Source organism: Vairimorpha necatrix, chromosome 6, assembly GCF_036630325.1.
Source record: "Vairimorpha necatrix chromosome 6, complete sequence".
Taxonomy (NCBI): Eukaryota; Fungi; Microsporidia; family Nosematidae; genus Vairimorpha; species Vairimorpha necatrix.
This window is the reverse complement of record NC_088821.1, coordinates 348172-370396: the sequence shown is the minus strand read 5'-3', so window position 1 is coordinate 370396 and position 22225 is coordinate 348172. Positions and strand designations below refer to the sequence as shown.

General features: G+C 27.7%; 4 protein-coding genes across 4 annotated transcripts; 1 reads left to right on the top strand and 3 right to left on the bottom strand.

The window, feature by feature from the left end:
* Window positions 1-648: 648 nt before the first annotated feature.
* Window positions 649-2247, top strand: VNE69_06072 (uncharacterized protein; the record flags this gene model as incomplete). Its single annotated transcript, XM_065473824.1, has 1 exon — window positions 649-2247. The coding sequence occupies one exon, from the start codon at window positions 649-651 to the stop codon at window positions 2245-2247; it is 1599 nt and encodes a 532-aa protein (XP_065329896.1).
* Window positions 2248-2552: 305 nt separating this feature from the next.
* On the bottom strand, window positions 2553-3341 carry VNE69_06071 (VIP36-like protein; the record flags this gene model as incomplete). The annotated part of the gene is made up of 1 exon (XM_065473823.1): window positions 2553-3341. One exon carries the CDS (start codon window positions 3339-3341, stop codon window positions 2553-2555), a length of 789 nt encoding a protein of 262 aa, XP_065329895.1.
* Window positions 3342-3596: 255 nt separating this feature from the next.
* On the bottom strand, window positions 3597-4181 carry VNE69_06070 (glutathione peroxidase; the record flags this gene model as incomplete). Its single annotated transcript, XM_065473822.1, has 1 exon — window positions 3597-4181. The coding sequence occupies one exon, from the start codon at window positions 4179-4181 to the stop codon at window positions 3597-3599; it is 585 nt and encodes a 194-aa protein (XP_065329894.1).
* Window positions 4182-4773: 592 nt separating this feature from the next.
* Window positions 4774-5247, bottom strand: VNE69_06069 (glutathione peroxidase; the record flags this gene model as incomplete). The annotated part of the gene is made up of 1 exon (XM_065473821.1): window positions 4774-5247. The coding sequence occupies one exon, from the start codon at window positions 5245-5247 to the stop codon at window positions 4774-4776; it is 474 nt and encodes a 157-aa protein (XP_065329893.1).
* Window positions 5248-22225: the final 16978 nt, after the last annotated feature.

Below are 22225 nucleotides of genomic sequence, written 5' to 3'. Positions count from 1 at the left end.
TAGGTCTATGAATATTTCAATAAATAAATATTATTCAATGGTTTTGAATAAATGACAACTATTATGTTTATTTTTTAGTTTGTTTGGCTGTATTAGTATTGTAATTCATTATTTTATTTATTTTAAGTTTTCTGCATATTTTAACTCGTCTGCTTGTTAATTCGAAATTCCCTCTTATTTTGATAAATAGTTTTTTTTTCTAAATCTTATTATTGCCAATAAAATCTTCATAATCAAGTTCAAACATCTTTTTAATCATTTTTTATAGACAACACAAAGAAATATCTTTTAATACTCTCAAATAAATATTTTTTTTTAAAATTTAATTTATTATTGATAGATGTCTAAATACAAGTCATTTTTAATTTATTAAAAATTAGATCAGCAGTATTTATAAACCAAAAAACATAATGCAATTATGTTTTTATTAATGCACTAGTAAATTTTATAAGATGATTTCTATATTTCTTTTAATTTGATAGATCATAATTTTCTATTAATTGATTTTTGAAGTCTCTCTTGACATTTCTCACATTTTATTTTCAATAAACCACGTGTCCTTTCGTCACTACTGTTATTATTATTTCTTTATCTTTTTTTTTAATTTATAAAAATACTTTTATAATATTTTTTACTCCTTACCAATACATGAAAAATGATATACTCACTTGGTTAAAAGATTACAATACCTCTATTCCTTCTTTCACTGACTACTTACTTAATAAGTTTAATATGCCCGGCGAAGTATTAGAAATATTATTAGAAATATGTGTAGAAGAATATGAGCTCAGACACAATGCGGCACAAGAGATTATAAGACATTTTGTGGATGATACTAAATTTATTAATGAAATATTAGTACACTGGTGTCAAATATCACAAGCGAGAAGAGATATCTGGCTTGGATTTGACTCATGCCCACGTGTCTATGGATTATTAATATATTTGGAGATGAGTAGTAAGATCCAGAGACCGAAGAAGATAAATATAAGACAAATTGAAACAGATGACTTGTATTCTACGCCATCAAATCTAGTAAGACCAAAGACAATAACAAAAAATATTAATTTAATAAGACCTACTAATAACTCATTAATTAATTACAACAACAAATACATTACTAATAATAACAACAACACTATAATTTCTAACACATTAAATTATAATAAAAACAAAGTAAGACGATATTTCGACTTCATTGTCTACTACGACATTATAGAAGACACTTACTCTATAGAAGGAATAAACACATTTACTAGTCTTTTGAAGCTTATAAAAGAGAAATTATTTATAAAATTCATAAAAAAATACATCACTGATAAACTTCTCTCTGTTTTAAGCTCAGATCAAGATATTCCAGAAAAAACTCTAATTTTAATTTTAGGCTTTTTTGACCTACTAAATCTAACGGAAACTGACAAATTAAATTTATACAACCTTGCTTTTATAAACCCAACACATTATAAATGTCAACTTATCAACAATTTATTTTTTAAATATAATTGGGACACACTGGAAATTATAAAATTTTATTATCCACTTTTAAAAAGTCAAGACAAACAAATTCTTAACCAACTGGTAATATTCTGGGACACTGCTATAACAGAAGCGTATGCCAGTTTCATCTTCAAATCATTACTTAGTAAAGTGTATATTGATTCATCAATATACACTTTATTAGAAAAAATATCTACTAAATTTAGTATAATACTCGATAAAAAATATTATATTGATATGAAAAATGATACTAAATTTATGACTCATATGTACGTGTTCAGTGTAGAAATATTGCCGGAAATATTTAGTAATTATGAAAATGAAGATTATAATGAATTAATATTAAAATTGATAAATTATAAATTTAGTAGTTTGTTACCTTATATAAATGATATATTAAAGAAGTGTATGAAGAATATTAAGGAATCATTAGAGATTATTATAAATATTTTTATAAAATTTGAAGATGAATTTATTGATCTTAATAATGAAGTTTGGGAAATGTATTTGAGACTTTATAAAGACGAATTAGTAAGATGTAAAAAAAGAGTAGAACTTTTTATAAATGAAGAAATTGATCAATTAATTTTTTCTGAAAAAATACAATGTATAAAAATTTTTCGAAAATTTTTTAAAGAAGATTTTTTTAAAGATAGAATTTTGAAATTAGAGCAGAGAAATGAATTAGAACAAGATACTGAATATATAAAATATCAATTAGAACTAGAAATCAAGTCATACAAGGAATAAAAGCTACAAAATAAATTTGCAATGACTTATATTATATTGTATAATAAATCTCTTCTAAACATGATAAATTTTACATTTGTAAACAAAATCTAAATCAACTAATATTAGATTTATATTAGATTTATACTAGATTTATACTAGATTTATACTAGACTTATATTAGACTTATATAAGATTTATATTATTTTTAATAGTAATAAAACTAGTTAAGATTTTTAATTGTATATAATATTATACACAATATGTGTTATAATATAATATTATACACAATATGCGCTATAAATTTTAGAAGTAGTTTTTTTTTATTAAACCCTTTTAATATTTCGCTGATTATACAAGTAGTATATGATTCCTCCTATAGATATTATAAATACCACCATAGTCAATTTATTATTTCCTTCTCGTTCACCTCTCTCAAAATATTTTGGTACTATTTTTATATTACTAAATTCCACAGATCTCAATGCAAATGATGCCTCAGTATTTTCCCCATTACTCGCTGATATTCCCAAAAATGACATTTTATTTATAAAATATTTATCAGAGTCATAGACCACTACATTATCGTATGTGTCATCAGCCTCTACTTCCAATTTATCTCCTTGTTTTATTCTTATTTTTACATCATCTTCTTCGAAGAATCTGTAGTTTACACTTTTCTGCATTTTATTGTTTACAAATACTTTGATGTTCACATCCAGTCCTTCTTTGATGTCTAAGGCGACTGCGAAGTCGCAGTCGCCTTTTATACCATAAAAATCACCTATTTCTACATTATCAGATTTAGTAAAGAAGATGAGGATTCCATGATTTTCTTGGCCTTTGTATTTTAAATCAGAGATGTTTAGTTTTATTTCAATTAGGAATTTGTCAATTCCTAATTGATTTCTGTAGACTAAAGCGCCTGCTGAGTTTGGAGACATATAAGCGAGTTTTATATGTTGATCACTACCATGAGAGAGAATAGAGTTTTCTCCCATAAGATTGACTACAGAGGAGATTCCTTTACCATTTATGTAGGGAGGAATGAGATAAAGATCTTCTAGACTTGTTTTATTAGAGAAGACATTTTGCAGTAACAAAAGCCAAAACATGGGGGGCAAAAAAAAAGAAACTTTTTAAAAAAATAAATCTAAAGAAAAGTAAGTCTATAATGACTTTATAAAATACAAACATTATTATAAATACAATATTATTATAAATACAATATTATTATAAATACAAACATTATTATATAATACAATATAATTATAATACAAACATTATTATATAATACAATATTATATAATAAGATATTATTATAAATACAATATTATTATATAATAAGATATTTTTTTTCTGTTTTTATTTTAATAAAATAATTCCTCGTCACTACTGTTCTCTAAATCATATGGATCTGTCTCATATTTTAATACCTCTCTTTCTTCAATCTGCACTTTCTTATTCTTCAATAATTTCTTAAATATCTTCTCGTTCACTTCTATTCGGTCTCCAGGCTCAAACATCTTGACAATTACTCCCTTCTCATTTATAATAAATTTCGCGAAGTTCCACTTCATAAATCTCCCTACAAATCCCTTACTGTACTTTATAATGTGCTTATACACAGGATGAATATCTTTTCCTATCAAGTTTATGTCACTGAAGACTGTGAATTTATCAGAGTAGTCGATTATTATCTCATACATCTTTTTAAGGATGTCTGTGTCATCCTTGGCGTACTGGAGACAGGGGAAAATCAAGATCTCGAGGCCGAACTCCCTGTAAAGAGTCAGAATATCAGCCAAGACTGAAAGATTACTCTTGGCCAGGCCGCAAGTAGAGGCCATATTAGTGATAAGTAACATTTTACCTTTGTACTGGGAGAAGTCAATGAGATTGTCTTTGTAGTCTATGGCAGATAATTTATAGAAATTTGATCCCTCTAGAGACATGGGGTGTATAAAAAAGGAATCAATATTGTAAAATACTATGAGAAATATAATAGATATGATCAAAACAAAGGAGAATATTATAGATATGATCAAGACACATTTAATGTTTATAAATAAATAGAAACTTCTTTCTTGGAAATATGTGTCTTATAAATATTTTGATTTATTTCGCCCCTCTTCAGAATACTGTATTTTGGTATAATGCATTTAAGCAAATTGCCCCCAGAAGGGCATAAAGAGAAAAAAAAAAAATCAAAAATATATCTTGTGTTTAAAAAGCACTGATTCTTGTCTCTGGACTAACTCGACAACACACATTTTTAAAATGTAAAAAGATGATAATTTAGAGGCCCAGATTGTTTTGTGTCATGTTTAGTCAATATACTATGGAACAAAACTTAAAGATTACATCTACTTCTAGAAATTTATAAGCTAATCAATTTCACTTTGATAGTGTTATGAAAAAAAGCAATATAAATTGGAGTTGTATTTACTCACCGGGCAATTTGAAAGAAATGTAAAGATTATATAGTGTAAATAAACTTAAAAAAACGAATTTAATAAAGATTAAGAAGACTGTAATGTCAATTATTTATTTACTAAAATATTGACTAATATCTTCACTCTTTATAATTTCTGTAGGCCCAAATCTCTTCAACACTTTCCCGTCTTTAACAACCCACTTCATAAAATTCCACTTTACAAAATTAAACCATCCCGACGGCTCATTACTCCTCAAATACTTAAAAATGGGATCTTGTTTAGATCCCATAACATCAATTTTATCAAATAAAATTAATTTGGGCGAAATCTCCTCGACTCTCTTTTTAATACTTTCTATATCTCCAGATTCTTGGTTTAGAAACTGAGAACAAGGGAATAGAAGAATACGGAGTCCTTTATCGTAATATTCATCTATAAGTAACTTGAAAGAAGTGTAATTTGACTTGGTGAGGCCACAATCACTGGCGACATTTGAGATAATGAGAAGATTGTCTTTGTAAGATGATAAATCTACTAATGATTTGGAAGTGTCGAGAGCTGACAAAGAATAAAAATCAGACATCTGGAAATGAGGGCCAAAAAAAATTCAAATCTAAATTCATCTAATGAATGTATCGTGTAGTAAAAATTTACTGTCAGAATAGTAACAAGGATATTTACTGATCAAATATACCGGAAATGACATTTACCCAAAAGGGTAAACAAAAAGGGGAGGTGTAGTACACTTCTTAATAAAATTATGAAGAGACTAAACATAGATAATATTTATATTTAACAGACTTCTTAACTCTATTAGAAATGGCATGAGTTAAAATAATATTATTTTAAATATAATATTATCTTATTCTATTCAATTTAGGAAATAATAAGATGCAACTTAATAACATTTTACGGCCTAGTCGTATTCCTTACTAAGAATTTAGTAGCAAATATCCTGTGATAATTTGTACGTCTGCTGTCATTTATTATAAAAGCAAGCTGATTGGATCTGGGATAATATTCCTAGCCTCGCGCAAAAATAATAGTATAGAATTGGGCGCTTTTTTAAGATGACAGTCATCGATATTACATTAAAACGATACAATGCGGCGAACAAAATCATAAGACAGGCTTTTTTATGATGATATCACAATACAAGTGAGATTAAAAACAATTTTTTTTGATAAGAAGCTTCATACTGTAAAATTAAGTCTGTCTCCTCTTGTGTTTAAAAATATCAACTTCTTAAAATCTAAGCAGCTGCAAATTTTTCATATAAATGCACTTTATAATGCTAAACCTACATATGAGACTCTTCCAACGGCCTTTAAAAGACATGTACATTTATCAGTTTCCTCAAGTAACTAAAATTTTTACAATTATGTTGAATTTGAGAATAAAAAACGAGCAAGTTAAAATGTAAATTTTTTCAACTAATGATCAAATTAGACTTTTTTAATATTATAAAATTTGCAAAATTAAAACTTATTTTTCTTAACAAATACCCACATGAATATTTACAAAAACTTTGTGTTTTGCATAATGTCTTTTGTGTTATTAAATACAGTCTTATCAACATCCTCTCATATAATAGATGTGTTAGACAACGAAAGAATTCATAAAAAAGACAGTTATGATGGTGGCCATATCAACAATAATATATATAAAGATAAAGAAACTATAAAGACTTCGGAAAATCTTGCGTTGACAGCTTTAATAATGTACGTGTCTGTTGTTGTTTTTGTTGTGGTATATTTAAGCTACCGATATTAAATGATTTATCTTTAATCCTCTTTTTTCTGTAAAATGTAGACTGAAACATGATTAAGTTTTTAATATCTTTTATGACAGCGAAATATATTTGCTAAAACTTTTAACTATTTGAAAAAAAAACGCGACATAAAACCAAAAACAATGAGCTGGAGCTAATGCTTGGAACTATAATAAAAACTAATACTTCATTGAAATTAGGCCGGCATTATCACAATATACAAAAGAGTATTGGAAATTTATTATAAAAATAAAGCTTATACTATTTTTAATAATCTTAAGAATGTCTTGAAAAAATTCAGAAGAAATAACGACTTAAAACAGCTAATGCAGACGAGGCAAAATACTGCTAAAAAATTCTCATTTGAATTAATACTGCTACAACAATATTAGTAAATTATTAAGTCTTAGATAAATAATTTTTTGCTATAAAATTTTAAAAATTAGTTGTATATGAAGAAACCACTGGTCTTTCTTATAAGATATGTTAGAAAAAAAAACAAGATGCTAATTTACATCGTAGTTTAGTTTGTATAAACATATTTTCTTTACATAAGACCTATTATATGTTTTTTTACATAAGACCATAAAAGTTGTTAAAGTTAGATCCCCATGAAAGTCAAAAAAACAATCCACTTTTATCCTATTTAATCTTTTTTTTAATCTTATGAATATAAGCTTACAGATATTGAAACACAGAACATTTCTATGCAATTAAGTACTCTGACGTCTAGTTTAAAAAGAGGCCGCCTTTTATACTAAATATTGATCTAATATTTTATTATTATAGCATAAAGAATTTTTGCTATTTATTATACTTAAGGATTTATATATTTAAAAAAAATCTTACAAAATGTCTATTTAATCAATAAACAGGAATTGTGTGTGTGTTCATTTTTAATCTGGCTTTATTAGATGAGGTTTTATCGATTCCTTATGCATCTAAAAATTCTGTAAACTAGAATATTGACGTAGTAAATTTATATTAAATTTTGAACGTATGTTTAAAACAATGTTATATGTTTTTCTTATAGCGATTTATTCCATTAATATACAACGACGTTCCGTCTTAATAAAAAGGACGAAATCCAACAATATTCATACATCGGAATCATTTCATTGCCGCATATGTTACACGCCTTGGTATCCCCGTGTATCTTTATAGATATTGTAACAAATATAATAAGCCGCAAAAACATTAATTTTTTAATTTTCTAAATTTTAAATGGATATAAAATTATATTGTTTATCATTTGCTACTATCTGCGAAAAGTATCATGATTATATTTGTATGCAATATTATTTATGTTTGATAGAACAATAAAATGATTAATAAAGAGTCTGATCATAGGAAAAACGTAGAAATAATAAATAGTAAAAGTAATAGATACAATTAATATTTTTAGAAAATATTGATTTATTAAAATAGAAAAAATTATAGGAAAAGTTCTTAAAGGAATATACAAAACAATGTAGATGTTTTTTAGGAAAAAACTATAAATAAATCATTATGACATAATCATAAGAAATGTATACTGAACAAAATTTTTATAAGAAATAATTTATTATGTAAATGAAATTGAAACATTCAATTAGTAATAACATTAAAAAAAATATTTAAACTTATCGTTTCATAAAATTTGTTATGTGATATAGAGCACACCAATTTTGTTGAAAGTATTGTAATCTAATATATCATTGAATTCCTCGATTGTCTAAAACTTATAAAATATAAAAAATTTTAGCCCATATGAATATTCATAGAAATTTATTGCATTGCTTACTGACCATCATACTATTAAACCAAATCATAAAAACAGCAATTTATACCGTACAAATAGAAGATTCTGTTGCGTTATTGGGAGAAGATACTAATATCACAGGCAATAGATGCAAAGATTTTGCTAGGTTCGTCGTTTTTTTCATTTTTTATTCATTTGTTTGTGTTCTTATTACTTGGTTTTTAGCTATAAATAAAAATTAAAATACATTTTAAAATTTTTTATGTAATTTCATTTTTATATATATTGAATAAATGAAAAGCATGCTAATCAAAACAGGGGTAATATTGAAACTTTGTCTAGTTAAATATGGAACAAAAAAGACTTTTTTAAACTATTCTATTTATATTGTTAAATGGATATATTACTATATATTGTGTTTTTAAGTTGACAGTTCTACAATATTACAGAAAAATCGACAGTATAAAATAATAAAAATACTTTTTTTAACAACTGTTGACGGCGTGCAAGACAACTATGCATTGGCCTATCTTTTTCATAAAACTATACTATCTCTATTACAATGCTTAATATCTATTTTTTTTAAAATGTATGATTGCGGCAATTTTTTCGCGCTGTTTATACAATATAATTCTGTACTTATCTTGTTAATCAAAAAACCTTAACATAAAAAAAATCTAAAAAAAGATGAGCTGGAACATAAAAAATTACAACAAAATATTTGTTAAAAATGTCCAATACAAAAGTTTTAGATGTATTATGCTACATAGGATTTTTCTATATTTTTATCTATAGAATAATTACTAATAACGGACATTTTTCTATCAAACATATTTTCTTGGCAAAAAACAAAAAGCGGATCAATCGTGTGCAAATTTATCTAAACAATGCAAAACGTATATGGTCTTATTTTGGGAGAGTCATTTAAAAGTACAGCTACACAAATTACGTTGCGTCAACCCTTCTGTTTTAACACAAACGAGTAAGTGTTGCAGATAGCACCCTATATTTTTTCGTATCTAGTCACTATTACAGCAATATTTTAACAAAACTATAATGTAAATTTATTGAGAAATATAATTTAAGGAAACCCTCACAGTTAAAACATTGATAGAGACCCAAATCAAAGCTCTTTATAGCGATATAAAAACAAAAATAAAACACTCAAAGCCATTTAGACCACAAGACGAAATACTCATTGATATAAATCAGGCTGCTATGTGGCTTACAAAAGGAAATATAAGCCAAAGAAAGGAAGGCAATTTATGTGTACTACAGGACCGAAACATATTCTTAGAAAAACAAAAAAACCCACATTGTCATGAACATGCAAAGACAGTATATCATATGGCCACTCAATGTGATCGTATGCTTTCACATGATTCCATGAGACAGCACAATGAGGCACTGCGATGCATACACCTGCAGTTATGTAAGGCGTATGTATTATCCCATGCTAAAAGAATTAGAAATTATTCAATCCAGGAATGTGTAGCTAATCTGTATGTTGAAATAAGAGTTGACACTAGGATACATTCAAGTATCAAAATAAAGTATAACAAGCCTGATATACTAATTCTGGACAAGTTGAGGAAAGAAGATATCGTTGTTGAGGTTGAAATCACAAGCTTTAACAACCTTCATGCGGTATAAACAGAAAAGCTCATAACATGACTTGCTTGCAAATCATGTGGCTTCTTTCTACAAATTCAAACTAAAATTATTTATTACGTAATGAATTGGGATGTATTAGTATTATATAACGCGCGCGTATCAAAGAGCTGCGATTAAAATCTAGAACGGAAGCATGTATGCAAACAAGAGGCCTTGTAAAGACTTTAGAAAGCCTAACTATGTCAGTCGAACATGGGCTTGATACTGAACAGGAAGGCGTGTCCGAGGACCAAATATGTAAATTTCAGGAGAAACTCCGAAAACTACCAGAAGAAATTGAGCAGAGCTTGTGAAAAATAATTAGTAAGTAAATTAATAAATTATACCCCCAAAAAGTATTTTTTAATTTATATATTTTTATGTTTAGAGAGATTCTGTTGTAATGCTTGGTTATTGGTGTATATTTTCGTGTTGATTTTTTTTCTTATAATAATTTTAAAACTTTTAATAAATGTGTAAACTATATATAACACGGCACTTAGTTAAATTATGAGGAAATACAATAAAAAATATTTTCAAATCTTTTTTATTCGGTAAAATCATGTTGAATTTATTCGGATAATAACACAATGGGCGCTACACTATTTTCTTGCTCCCTAAAAAATTTATTTTACAATCTGACACACAAAGTTCTAAAATTTTAATAAAAGAGAGCCCTTATCATCATCTTTTGAATATTTGATATTTATTTTTTTTCCTTGTGAATTGCTCTTAGAAATAAATTAATGCCTAATAAACCCACTTCTAGATCTATATTCGTTCTTCAAAATGGGGCCACAAATTTTCTATATGATTTGTGTTGCCTCCATCAGCATTTATAAGGCCAAGCGAATATTTTACTATATAGTATTCGCTTCCAAAATTTCTAGAGGCAGGAGGATAAGATAAAACCATCAGTAATTATTATAGAGCCAGATTTATTTTGCGTCTAAAAAAATCTTCAAATGCTGCTTCATTGTTCTAAAGCACACATCTTCACAATAATTCATTCTTGAATAGTCTTCTTGAGATTTAACATGTAGGGATTTAAAAATTAATTTTTTTTTACCCCTTAATATTGAATCTTCAAAGACAATTAAAAATTCTCAAATCGTCAAAAAATACCTAAATTTCATTTTCCTGCCCCCCCCCCCAAAAAAAAAAAAGTTTAAAATTTTAAAATAACAAGATTTTGTATCTTTTTATATATTTTTTTAGGTGGCAAGAAAATGAAGTAGCGCCTACTAATGTTCGTAGACAACCGTCAACCTCCATTTTACATTTATATCTATAATTGATGATTTTTCTATAGTTTGACCTAGTGGAACATGCAAAAAGAGTGATTTGTATAAACATAGATAAAACTAGAATATGTAATTTATGAAATATTTATCGTATAATATATTACTTGCTAATTACTTTTTACAAGATGCAATCACAATCTCGTCTGAAAGATCTCGGAGTTCCTCCTGAAATCCACATATTGGGTCCTCGAGTACCCCTTCCTGTTCAGTATAAAGCCCATGTCTTATTGACAGAGTTAGGCTTTCTAAAGTCTTTTTAAGAACTCTTGTTTGCGTATATACTTTCGTTCTGGATTCTAATCGCAGCTTTTGATATGCGCGCGTTAAATATAATGATAATTCATCTCAATTCACTACGTAACAAATAATTTCGATTTTTTTTGTTGAAAGAAGCCACATGATTTGCAAGCAAGTCGTATTTTAATTATTACTGTTTCTACAGCATAAATATCGTTAAAGCTTGTGATTTCAACCTCAACAACAATCTTTTCTTTCCTTTATCCTCAATTATTACATCAGGCTTGTTATACTTTATTTTGATACTTGAATGTACCAGCTGTTTACTCTTTCTCAACCTACTCGTTAGATACACATTTCTGGACTGTGTGATTGATAATTCTTTTAGCATAAGATAGCCCGTACGTCTTACAGAACTGCAGATGTATGCATCGTTGTGCATCATGTAATCACATGAAAGCATACGATCACATTGGGGGGCCATAAGATCTACAATCTTTGCATTTTCGTTAAAGTGTGTATTTTTTTTGTTTCTCTAAGAAAATATTTCGATTCTTTAATGCCATTTTATATATTATTAAAAAACAGAAACAGATAGGTTTTTAATCTATTTTGAGCATTTGAATAAAAATGATAATACTATCATTGATTGATCTTTTAAATATAATTATAAAACATCTCAGTCAATATTAATAATAATTCTAACAACTTTTTGTAATATTTCGTCGACTACATAACTTTATTTTTGCTCTTAAAAATTTTGTAAATTTGTACATTATGAATTTAGTTTCTTTTAATTCTATAATGACCGTACTTATAATCAAAGACACATATTTTATTAATCTTTTAGGAATTATAAAATTTTCAAGAATTAAACAACTTAACAATGTTAAGGGGTAGTATTTTAAAATAAAACTAACTTGACCCATCATCATATATATAAAATAATTTTTTTTAATTTTTTACCCCTCTTTTTTGTGGTTTTAAAAATTCTATACGATATGGTTTGAGCTTTTTACGTTAATATAATATCAAATATAGATTTATTGCTTTAATTTGACTATTCTAAGTGTGTATGTTATTAGTTAATACTTTTTAATTTTGATTATTATTTTTGTTAAACTCAGTTCCAAAATATCGTCAGAATCGTTTTTTAGAATTTATTTGACCCTTCCACGAAAAATTGTAAAAACAATTAACTAATAAAGATTTTGAATATAAGTATCAATATTTGAGCTTAGAAATTCCCACAATTATCTCATTATAATTATTAAATGTTTTTAGCTCGACTTTACTCCTTATATGTTACTAAAAAGTATTTTTAAAAATTATGTTTTCTCCTTATTAAATTCATTCATCCCAAAATGGAAACTTTACAAAATTTAAGGATATAAGACATATTAGCAAACTAAACATTTCGATCCCGTTTTCAAAACGGGAAAGCATACGCTAGTCATATATATAAAAGAATTTTATTTAATTTTTTGCCCCTCTTTTTTGTGACTTTGAAATTTCTAAACTATTTATTTCATACTTATTGTGTATTAAAAATATTAAATTTAAATCTAATGTTTCGATATGATTACAGTAAGTGTGTATACTATGTGTTAATACATTTTAATTTTGATTATTATTTTTGTTAAACTCAGTTCCAAAATATTGTCAGAATCGTTTTTTAGAATTTATTTAACCCTTCCAGATAAAATTGCAAAAACAAATAACAAAGAAGAAATTGAATAAAAGTGTCAAAACTTGAGCTTAGAAGTTACATAAATTATCGTATTATAATTATTAAATGTTTTTAGCTCAACTTTACTCCTTATATGTCACTAAAAAGAATTTTTTAAAATCATGTTTTCTCCTTTTCAAATTCATTCATTCCAAATTGGAAACTCAAAAAAAATAAAGGAAGAAGTAAATGCAATAAACAAAATATATTAAAGCCCGTTTTCAAAACGGGAGAGCATACGCTAGTCATATATATAAAAGAATTTTATTTAATTTTTTGCCCCTCTTTTTTGTGACTTTGAAATTTCTAAACTATTTATTTCATACTTATTGTGTATTAAAAATATTAAATTTAAATCTAATGTTTCGATATGATTATTGTAAGTAAGTATATTATGTGTAAATGCATTTTTGTTTTTTATAAATTTTTTGTAAAACTCAGTTCCAAAATATCGTCAGAATCGTTTTTTAGAATTTATTTAACCCTTCCACAAAAATTCATAAAACAATTAACTAATAAGGATTTTGAATATAAGTGTCAAAACTTGAGCTTAGAATTTCCCAAACTTATCTTATTATAATTATTAAATGTTTTTAGATCAAATTTACTCCTTATATGTTACTAAAAAGTATTTTTCAAAATCATGTTTTCTCCTTTTCAAATTCGTTCTTCCCAAAATGGAAATTCACAAAAAGATAAAGGAGGTACATATTATAAAACAAAACTATAAATCCCGTTTTCAAAACGGGAAAGCATACGCTAGTCATATATATAAAAGAATTTTATTTAATTTTTTACCCCTAAAATATAAAAAATGGTAAAAAAATAAAATTGCTAATTTTGATCTAAAATTGATTTTGAATACTTGAATTGTATTTTATAGACAATTTTCAACCACTTTCATTATTTACATTTTATTTCTAAATCATTTTTGAAATTCTTAGAAATATGATTTTCTCCTTTTTAATTTCTTCCTTTTAGAAAAAGAAAACAAAAACAATGTGACACAAATATTAAAAAATTTGTTGCTAATGTGTGAAATTAACTTAATTGAATTTATATTTGTTTCTGAATTAACTTTACCACTGAATGTTGGTTCAATAATATACTTAATTTTTAAAAATCACATTTCTCCTTTTTAATTCTTCCTTCCAGAAATGGAAAATCAAAATCAATATGATCAAAATAAATAAACATAATAAAGTTGATTTACAAACATTAGAAATTTATCAACTGAATAACAAACTCAATTAATTAATATTTAGACTAATATCAAAGCTATTTATAAAAAATCATTTTCTCATTTTTGTTTTCTTCTTTCCCAAAATGGAATTTTAATTTTAAAAACTATAAATACTTTTTTTTTTTCTTTGCCCCCATTATGTTTACGAAAAATCAAACAAAAAATGATTGTAGTAAGCAACCCAAAGCAAACGTCACTATCTCTCAGGAGATAAGTAGTAATACTGAAAACAACAATGTTGTTTTCTATGAAGCCAAGACATCTGTAAATAGCACTAAAAATAAAAAAACAAATGCTGGAGAAACAAAAAAAAGGAATTCTATATTCAGTTTCTCTAGCGAAAACAAAACGGCCCAAGAAACAGAAGAAACAATCATGAGAATTAATAACACTAATTTGGATGCTTTGACGGAGATTCTAGATGTAGCTTGCAGAATCAGTACTAGAAACCATGCCGAACATTATTGTGGAGATCTCAAAGAAGAATGTGGCTTTTGTGGTGCATTACATTTTGCTGGAGAAGCAAGCAGTAATGGATTATACAAAAGCTGCTGTCATTTTGGGAAAGTTAAATTACAAAGAACAAGAGACTTCCCAGACGACATTAAGAATTTATATATAGGAAAAAATAAAGATGCAAAAAACTTCAGAGACAATATTAGATCCTACAATGCTGCTCTTTCTTTTGCTTCTCTTGGTGCTCAAATAGAAACTGTATCCAATGGACCATATGTATTTAAAATACATGGTCAAGTGTATCATAACACTTATAATGTAAATAATATGGACTCTAATACACCAAAGAAGTATGCTCAATTATATGTAGTAGATAGTGATATGGCAAATGCCCAAAGAATGACGAATCCATCTAATAGAAATTGTGATATATATATCATGAGCAAATTAGATGGATTTATAAGATCTGCCAATCCATATTCCAATGCATACAAGAATATGTCTGAAGTAATAAAGGAGCAAAAGGAGATGGGAAAAGAAGTTAAAGACATTTCTATGGTCTTTAATAAGAATTTAGAAAGGGATCAGAGAAGGTATAATGCTCCCTCAACAAATGAAATCGCAATGATTTTTACTGATCCAAATGGAGAACCACCATTTGAAAGGGACATTAAAGTATATAGCAAGGGTCTTAGTTCTGATAATTTACATTTGGATATTTTAAGTCCACATTTAGATCCAATGACATATACTTTGTTCTATCCACATGGCGAAGCTGGATGGAACGCAAATTTGAGGATTGAGTCTTATCATGGGGAATCACAGAAGATATCTTTACTACAATATAAAGTAGCACAAATATCTATAAGAAAAGATAAGTTCAATCCTTTACTCTATGGAGGGAAGTTGTTTCAACAATGGATTGTAGATTCATATCTACAAGTAGAAGCAAACAACTTGAACTTCATAAAGTTAAATCAGAAGAAGTTGAGGGTAGATCTTTACAAAGGCTTAGTAGATTATATAAATAATGGAATAGAAAGTAATGCTAAGCCTGTAATTTTACCATCAAGCTTCCAGGGATCTCCAAGAAATATGAGGGAAAGATACCACGATGCAATGTCTATCGTAAGAAATTTCGGCAAGCCCGATCTTTTTATTACTATGACTTGCAATCCAAATTGGAAGGAGATAAAGGAGAATCTATTTGGGGGACAAACTGCAGTTGATAGGCCTGATTTGGTAGCAAAGGTCTTTAACTTGAAATTAAAAAGCATGATGGAGGAGATTTTGTCAGGAAGAGTATTTGGGGAAGTTGTGGCTCATGTCTATTCCATTGAGTTCCAAAAACGTGGACTTCCTCATGCTCACATATTGATAATGTTAAAGGATAAGATTCGGGATGAAGAAAGAATAGATAAGTATGTGAGTGCAGAAATACCATCACCCATGGACAATGAGATGTTACACAACTGTGTAACAAAACATATGATTCATGGACCATGTGGATTAAGTTACTTGACAAGTCCATGCATGGAAAATGGTGTCTGCACGAAAGAATATCCCAAAGAATATAACTTTGAAACAAAGATAAATAATGACGGATATCCTGAATACCGAAGAATAAGAGGGACCGAGTACAATGTAAGGGGAAACATTGTTACTAATGCTAACGTGGTCCCCTATAATGCTTATTTGCTTGAAAAATACAACTGTCATATCAATGTAGAAGTTTGTACTTCTATCAAGTCAGTTAAGTATATTTTCAAGTATATTTACAAGGGATTTGATTGTGCAGAAATGAGAATAACTGACAACAATGAAATTGATCATTTTGTGAATTCCAGATATGTTTCAGCACCAGAGGCTACCTGGAGATTAATGGAATACAAGATGCATGGGAGATCTCATAAGATCCATAGACTTCCTGTGCATCTTCCACAAGAACACTTGATCACTTTCGAAGAAGGGAAAGAAGAGGAAGCTGTTAGATTATCTGATCTTAGACAGACTCCTCTTTTAGCCTACTTCAAGTTGAATGAAGTTGATGAAGAGGCAAATCAATTTGCATATAGTGAGATACCCTATCACTATACATATAAAAGGGGAGAATGGATAAGGAGAAAGAATAAGTACAGCAAGATAATTACTAGACTTTATTCTGTATCTCCTACAGAGAAGGAAAGATTTAGCCTCAGAGTCCTATTGATCAATGTAAAGGGGGCTAGATCATATGATGATTTGAGAACTGTAAATGGTATAGTTTATAGTTCTTTTGCAGAAGCGGTTGAAGAAAGAGGACTTCTTCAAGATGACAAAGAATGGGAAAGGGCTTTGGATGAGGCAGTAGCAACCGAATCCCCAGCAATAATAAGAGCATTGTTTGGATATATTTGTGCTTTTAATAAGCCAAAAAATACCAAAAAACTCTTTGATAAGTATCTTGGAGATATGTCTGAAGATCTAGATCAGAATAGTAGAGACGAAGTTATTAGTAGATTAAAAGATATAGTTAATGCTCATGGATGGAGTCTAAATGCTCTGGGTTTAGATGAGCCGATTAACTATATCGTGAAGGCAAAAACTATCTCTGATAATGGAAAAGATCTAGATCAGATGATCTCCTCTCTAAATGCAAAACAGAGGGATGCTTTTGATAAAATAACAGATAATATTGATAAAAAGGGCAATTTATTCTTTTTAGATGGACCAGCTGGATCGGGGAAGACGTATTTATACAATGTCCTGATTGAGTATCTAAGTAAGAATGGGAAATCTTCAATTCAAATGGCAACCACAGGTATTGCTGCAGATCTGCTAAAGGATGGAAGAACAATGCATAGCTGTATGAAACTTCCTGTTCCTTTGACAGAGACCAGCGTATCTAGATTAAAAAGAAATACTCCTGAAGCAGAGAAAATAATAAAGGCCTCTTTATTGCTAATAGATGAAGTTTCAATGATGTCAAAACATGCATTGAACGCAATAGATGAGGTGCTTAAAAGACTCTGTAATAATAATGATATCTTTGGAGGGAAGACTTTATTATTGGGTGGTGACTTTAGACAGACATCAACCATTGTAATGAAGGGTACTCCAAATGATATCATCGAGAACTCATTAATTAGTTCAAGACTTTGGGTACATGTCTGTGTACTAAAGCTTGAAACGAATATGAGATCTTATAATCAATTGGAGTTTAATAAGTGGTTGTTAGATATAGGTGAGGGGCGTACTAGAGATAGTAAAGGATGTGTGGAGATACCCAAAGAATATCTTGAAGAAGGGGACATAATCGATAGCATTTTTGGAACAATCAAAATTGAAGCAGGTGATGATTCTTTGTTTGATAAGATTATCTTAACGAGCAAAAATGAACATGCAAATGAATTGAATGCCAAAGTGTTAAACCTACTTAATGGATCTTCTAGGGTATATGTGAGTTCTGATGCTATAGAATCAGAGGATATCGAAGAACAACTGAGATTTCCTCTTGAGTTCTTATACATGCAACAGCCATCAGGACTACCTCCACATAAGTTAGTATTGAAGATAGGGGCAATAGTGATGTTGTTACGCAATATTGATCCTAAGAATGGATTATTAAATGGGACCAGATTGAAGATAAAAGGTCTTAAAGATAATTACATCTTAGGTGAAATAATAACAGGAAGGGGAAGGGGCACCCTTGCTGTTATACCAAAGATAGACATGATGCCAAGTGACACTCTTCTTCCGTTTGTACTTAAAAGAAGACAGTTTCCTGTGGTATTGTCATATGCGATGACAATACATAAAGCACAGGGACAGTCTTTTGACAAAGTGGGAGTGTATTTGCCTGAGGATGTATTTTCTCATGGTCAATTATACGTAGCTTTGTCAAGAGTGAAGAAGAGTGAAAACTTGAGAGCAAGTTGGGGGGAAACAGGGGCAATGTCAAAAATGTAGTTCTACATGAACTAATTGGCTCATAAGAGCAATAGATGAAGAAATGCGCCGTGAGCGTACAAGAACTATGCCATTTTTTTTCAACAAAAACAAGATAAAAGATGGTAAAATGCGCCGTGAGCGTACAGAAACTATGCCATCTTTTTAAAGAATAAACATAATGTGATAAAATTAAAACATGTACCCATGCAAACACAAACAACCCGTTCTCAGAACGGGTGTGCATACGCTAGTATATATATAAAAGAATTTTATTTAATTTTTTACCCCTCTTTTTTGTGGTTTTGTAAAATCTACACTATAAACTTTAGACTTATTGTGTATTAAAAATATCAAATTTAGATCTAATGATGGATTTTGACTATCATATGTGCGGATACTATATATTAATACTTTTTTATTCTATTTATTATTTTTTGAAAACTCAGTTCCAAAATATCATCAGAATCGTTTTTTAGAATTTATTTAACCCTTCTACGAAAAATTGTAAAAATATTTAACCAATAATTATTATGAATGTAAGCGTCAAAAATTGAACTTAGAACTTCCCAAAATTATCTCATTGAGATTATTAAATGTTTTAAAACAACATTACTTCTTATATGTTGCTAAAAAGTATTTTTAAAAATCATGTCTAATCTGTCAAATTCAATTATCCCCAAATGGAAACTGTACAAAATTTAAGGATGAAAGACATATTATCAAAATATAAACATTTAAATCCCGTTTTCAAAACGGGAAAGCATACGCTAGTCATATATATAAAAGAATTTTATTTAATTTTTTACCCCTATTTTTTGTGGTTTTGTAAAATCTAAACTTCTTATTTCATACTTATTGTGTATTAAAAACATCAAATTTATATCTAATGTTTCGATATGATTATTGTAAGTGTGTATACTATGTGTTAATACATTTAATTTTGATTATTGTTTTTTTGTTAAACTCAGTTCCAAAATATCGTCAGAATCGTTTTTTAGAATTTATTTGACCCTTCTAGAAAAAATTCACTAAAATATTAACCAGAGAAAAAACAGAATAAAAGTGTCAAAAATGAGCTTTGGGTGCCCTAAAATTATCTAAGTAAGATTAAATTGTGTTTTTAACTTAACTTTACATCTTCTATGTCTCTAAAAAGTATTTAAAAAATCATGTCTTTACCCTGTCAAATTCAATCATCCCAAAATGGAAACTCTCCAAAATTCACCGAGGCGGGACATATTATAAAACAAAACATTAAGATCCCGTTTTCAAAACGGGAAAGCATACGCTAGTATGAACATAAATACAAATATAGAGTCCTACTTATTAGCTATTCTATTTTCCAAAACTATCTTGTCATCGGAGTCTGTTATTTTAGAACTATCGGATTATAATGACATATCAACAGAAGATGTTTTTACAAAAAGCAACACTTCGAAACCACAGGAGGTGCATGAGAAAACGAAGTGTTTTTTTACTTTTGCAGTTTTGACGATTATTTTTCTTAGTGTAGTGGCAATGGTCTTGTTGATTGAATCAATCTGATTTAGATAAAATTTTTAATTATTCACTAACAAATTATAATTTTAAGCATTGTAAGATCGTATCACAGCATGAATATTTTTTTATAAATACTTTGCAAATTTTAATATTTAAAAAAATAATGCAACTAGTTGTTTCCCTTTATATTTATATATTCTTAAATTGGTTCTTAGCCAGTCAAATACTAACAAATTTTCACTACAAACGAACGAAACTAAATAGTATTTAAAATTCCAATCTCTTTAGAAAGCATGAATATATTAATAAAGTAATTACAAAAAATTTCAAGCTCGACTATTGCGAAAAAGATTGAGTTAAAAATGAAATATTCAATTATTCGATTTAAAATATCAATACTGTAAATATTTCACCTTAAAGAGAATTAACAGTAAAAAACTATATTGAGAATAAACAAATATATATTTCAATACATAAAAGATGGACGGGAATGATCAAATTGACCGATCAAATAAAAAAATTTATCTTGCGCATAAATCTCATTTTTAAAGGATAATAGACATGTAAAAAAAAACAAAAGAGAAATTATAGATAACTTTATAAATAAATGTAAAAAAATCAATACTAAAGTTCTGTGTTAATGATATTTAGTATTTATTGGACTGCTAAAATTAAAATGTAAAACGTGTATATTTTTTTATGATTACTAAAAAAACAAAGCAATAGAGCTATAGATGTTTCCCTTTTAACAAAAAAATATACACTAAACGGAATGTCTATAATTTAAATACAAATTGGACTTTAGTATCAATAAAAAAACAGCAATTAAATACTTTTTTTTAATTAAAAGTATATATTTTGTTTCAAACAAAAAAAGAAAAGAAAATCACCACATAGTGCATTCAATACAACATAATCATACGCGTATGAAGATATATTCTGTACCAAAGCATCTGATTTTGATATCAAGCCTTTAGATCAAAGAGCAAACTTTAATTTTAGGTTTTTGTATCTTTTACGACCGAATCGATTTCTTGATAAAACGTTACCAAAGGTAGAAATATGAACTAGTCTCTAACTATGGTTTACAAATTGTGTCGAGGCCCATAGACTGTAGAACTAAAATGTATGCGTAAATTTTGCAGCCTTTTTCATATTAGATTCTTTTATGTTATTATGCAACTTATATCTCAAATTAAAAGCAAATTGTTGTTTTTTCGAACCAACTATTTATTTTTTTAGAGATAAATACTATGTAGTTTTTGATCAGGAAAACAACAATATTTTAACATTATCAAGTGTATCACGTGATCTGATTTTCTTATAGGTCTTAGATATTCAATTTATTTTCAAACATTGCATAAATGTTTAAATACTGAATATATTAATTTAAGATTATGCCCTATATGAAGATTTATAAAAACTTTATCTTTTACTTGTTGACTATTTTGTTTTCAAATCTCGTTTTTTTAGTAGTACCTTTTACTGTAGAAATTTCAGATCATAATGGCATATCAATAGAAGATGCTAATAATAATAATAATAATAATACAGAAAATACAATTGGGAATAGCGAACAAATTACAATTACTAAAAGTAACATAATAATATTCATAGTATCTTTAATTTGTTGTTGTATATTTATTAATAGAATGATAAGCATTGTAAATGCTAAATAAATGTTTACCAAAAAGATTCGAATATTGCAGTACAGAATACTCCATGGACAGAAAAAATATTATAAACCCAATAATAGTAAAATATGTTTATTTAAGTTGACTTCATATATTTGTATTAGAATGAATTATATTATCTGGAATTATTAAGTTAAACTTCAGAAAAAATCTTAAACAGACACGAAAAATACGTAAAATTTACAGATTATGTTTATGAATACAGGTCCCTTATTCATGTCGGACTTTTTTAAAGCATATTTTAAATGCTCCCTCTGAACAGGATGTGTTAAATTATAATGCAAAATTTTTAAGTTCAACTTG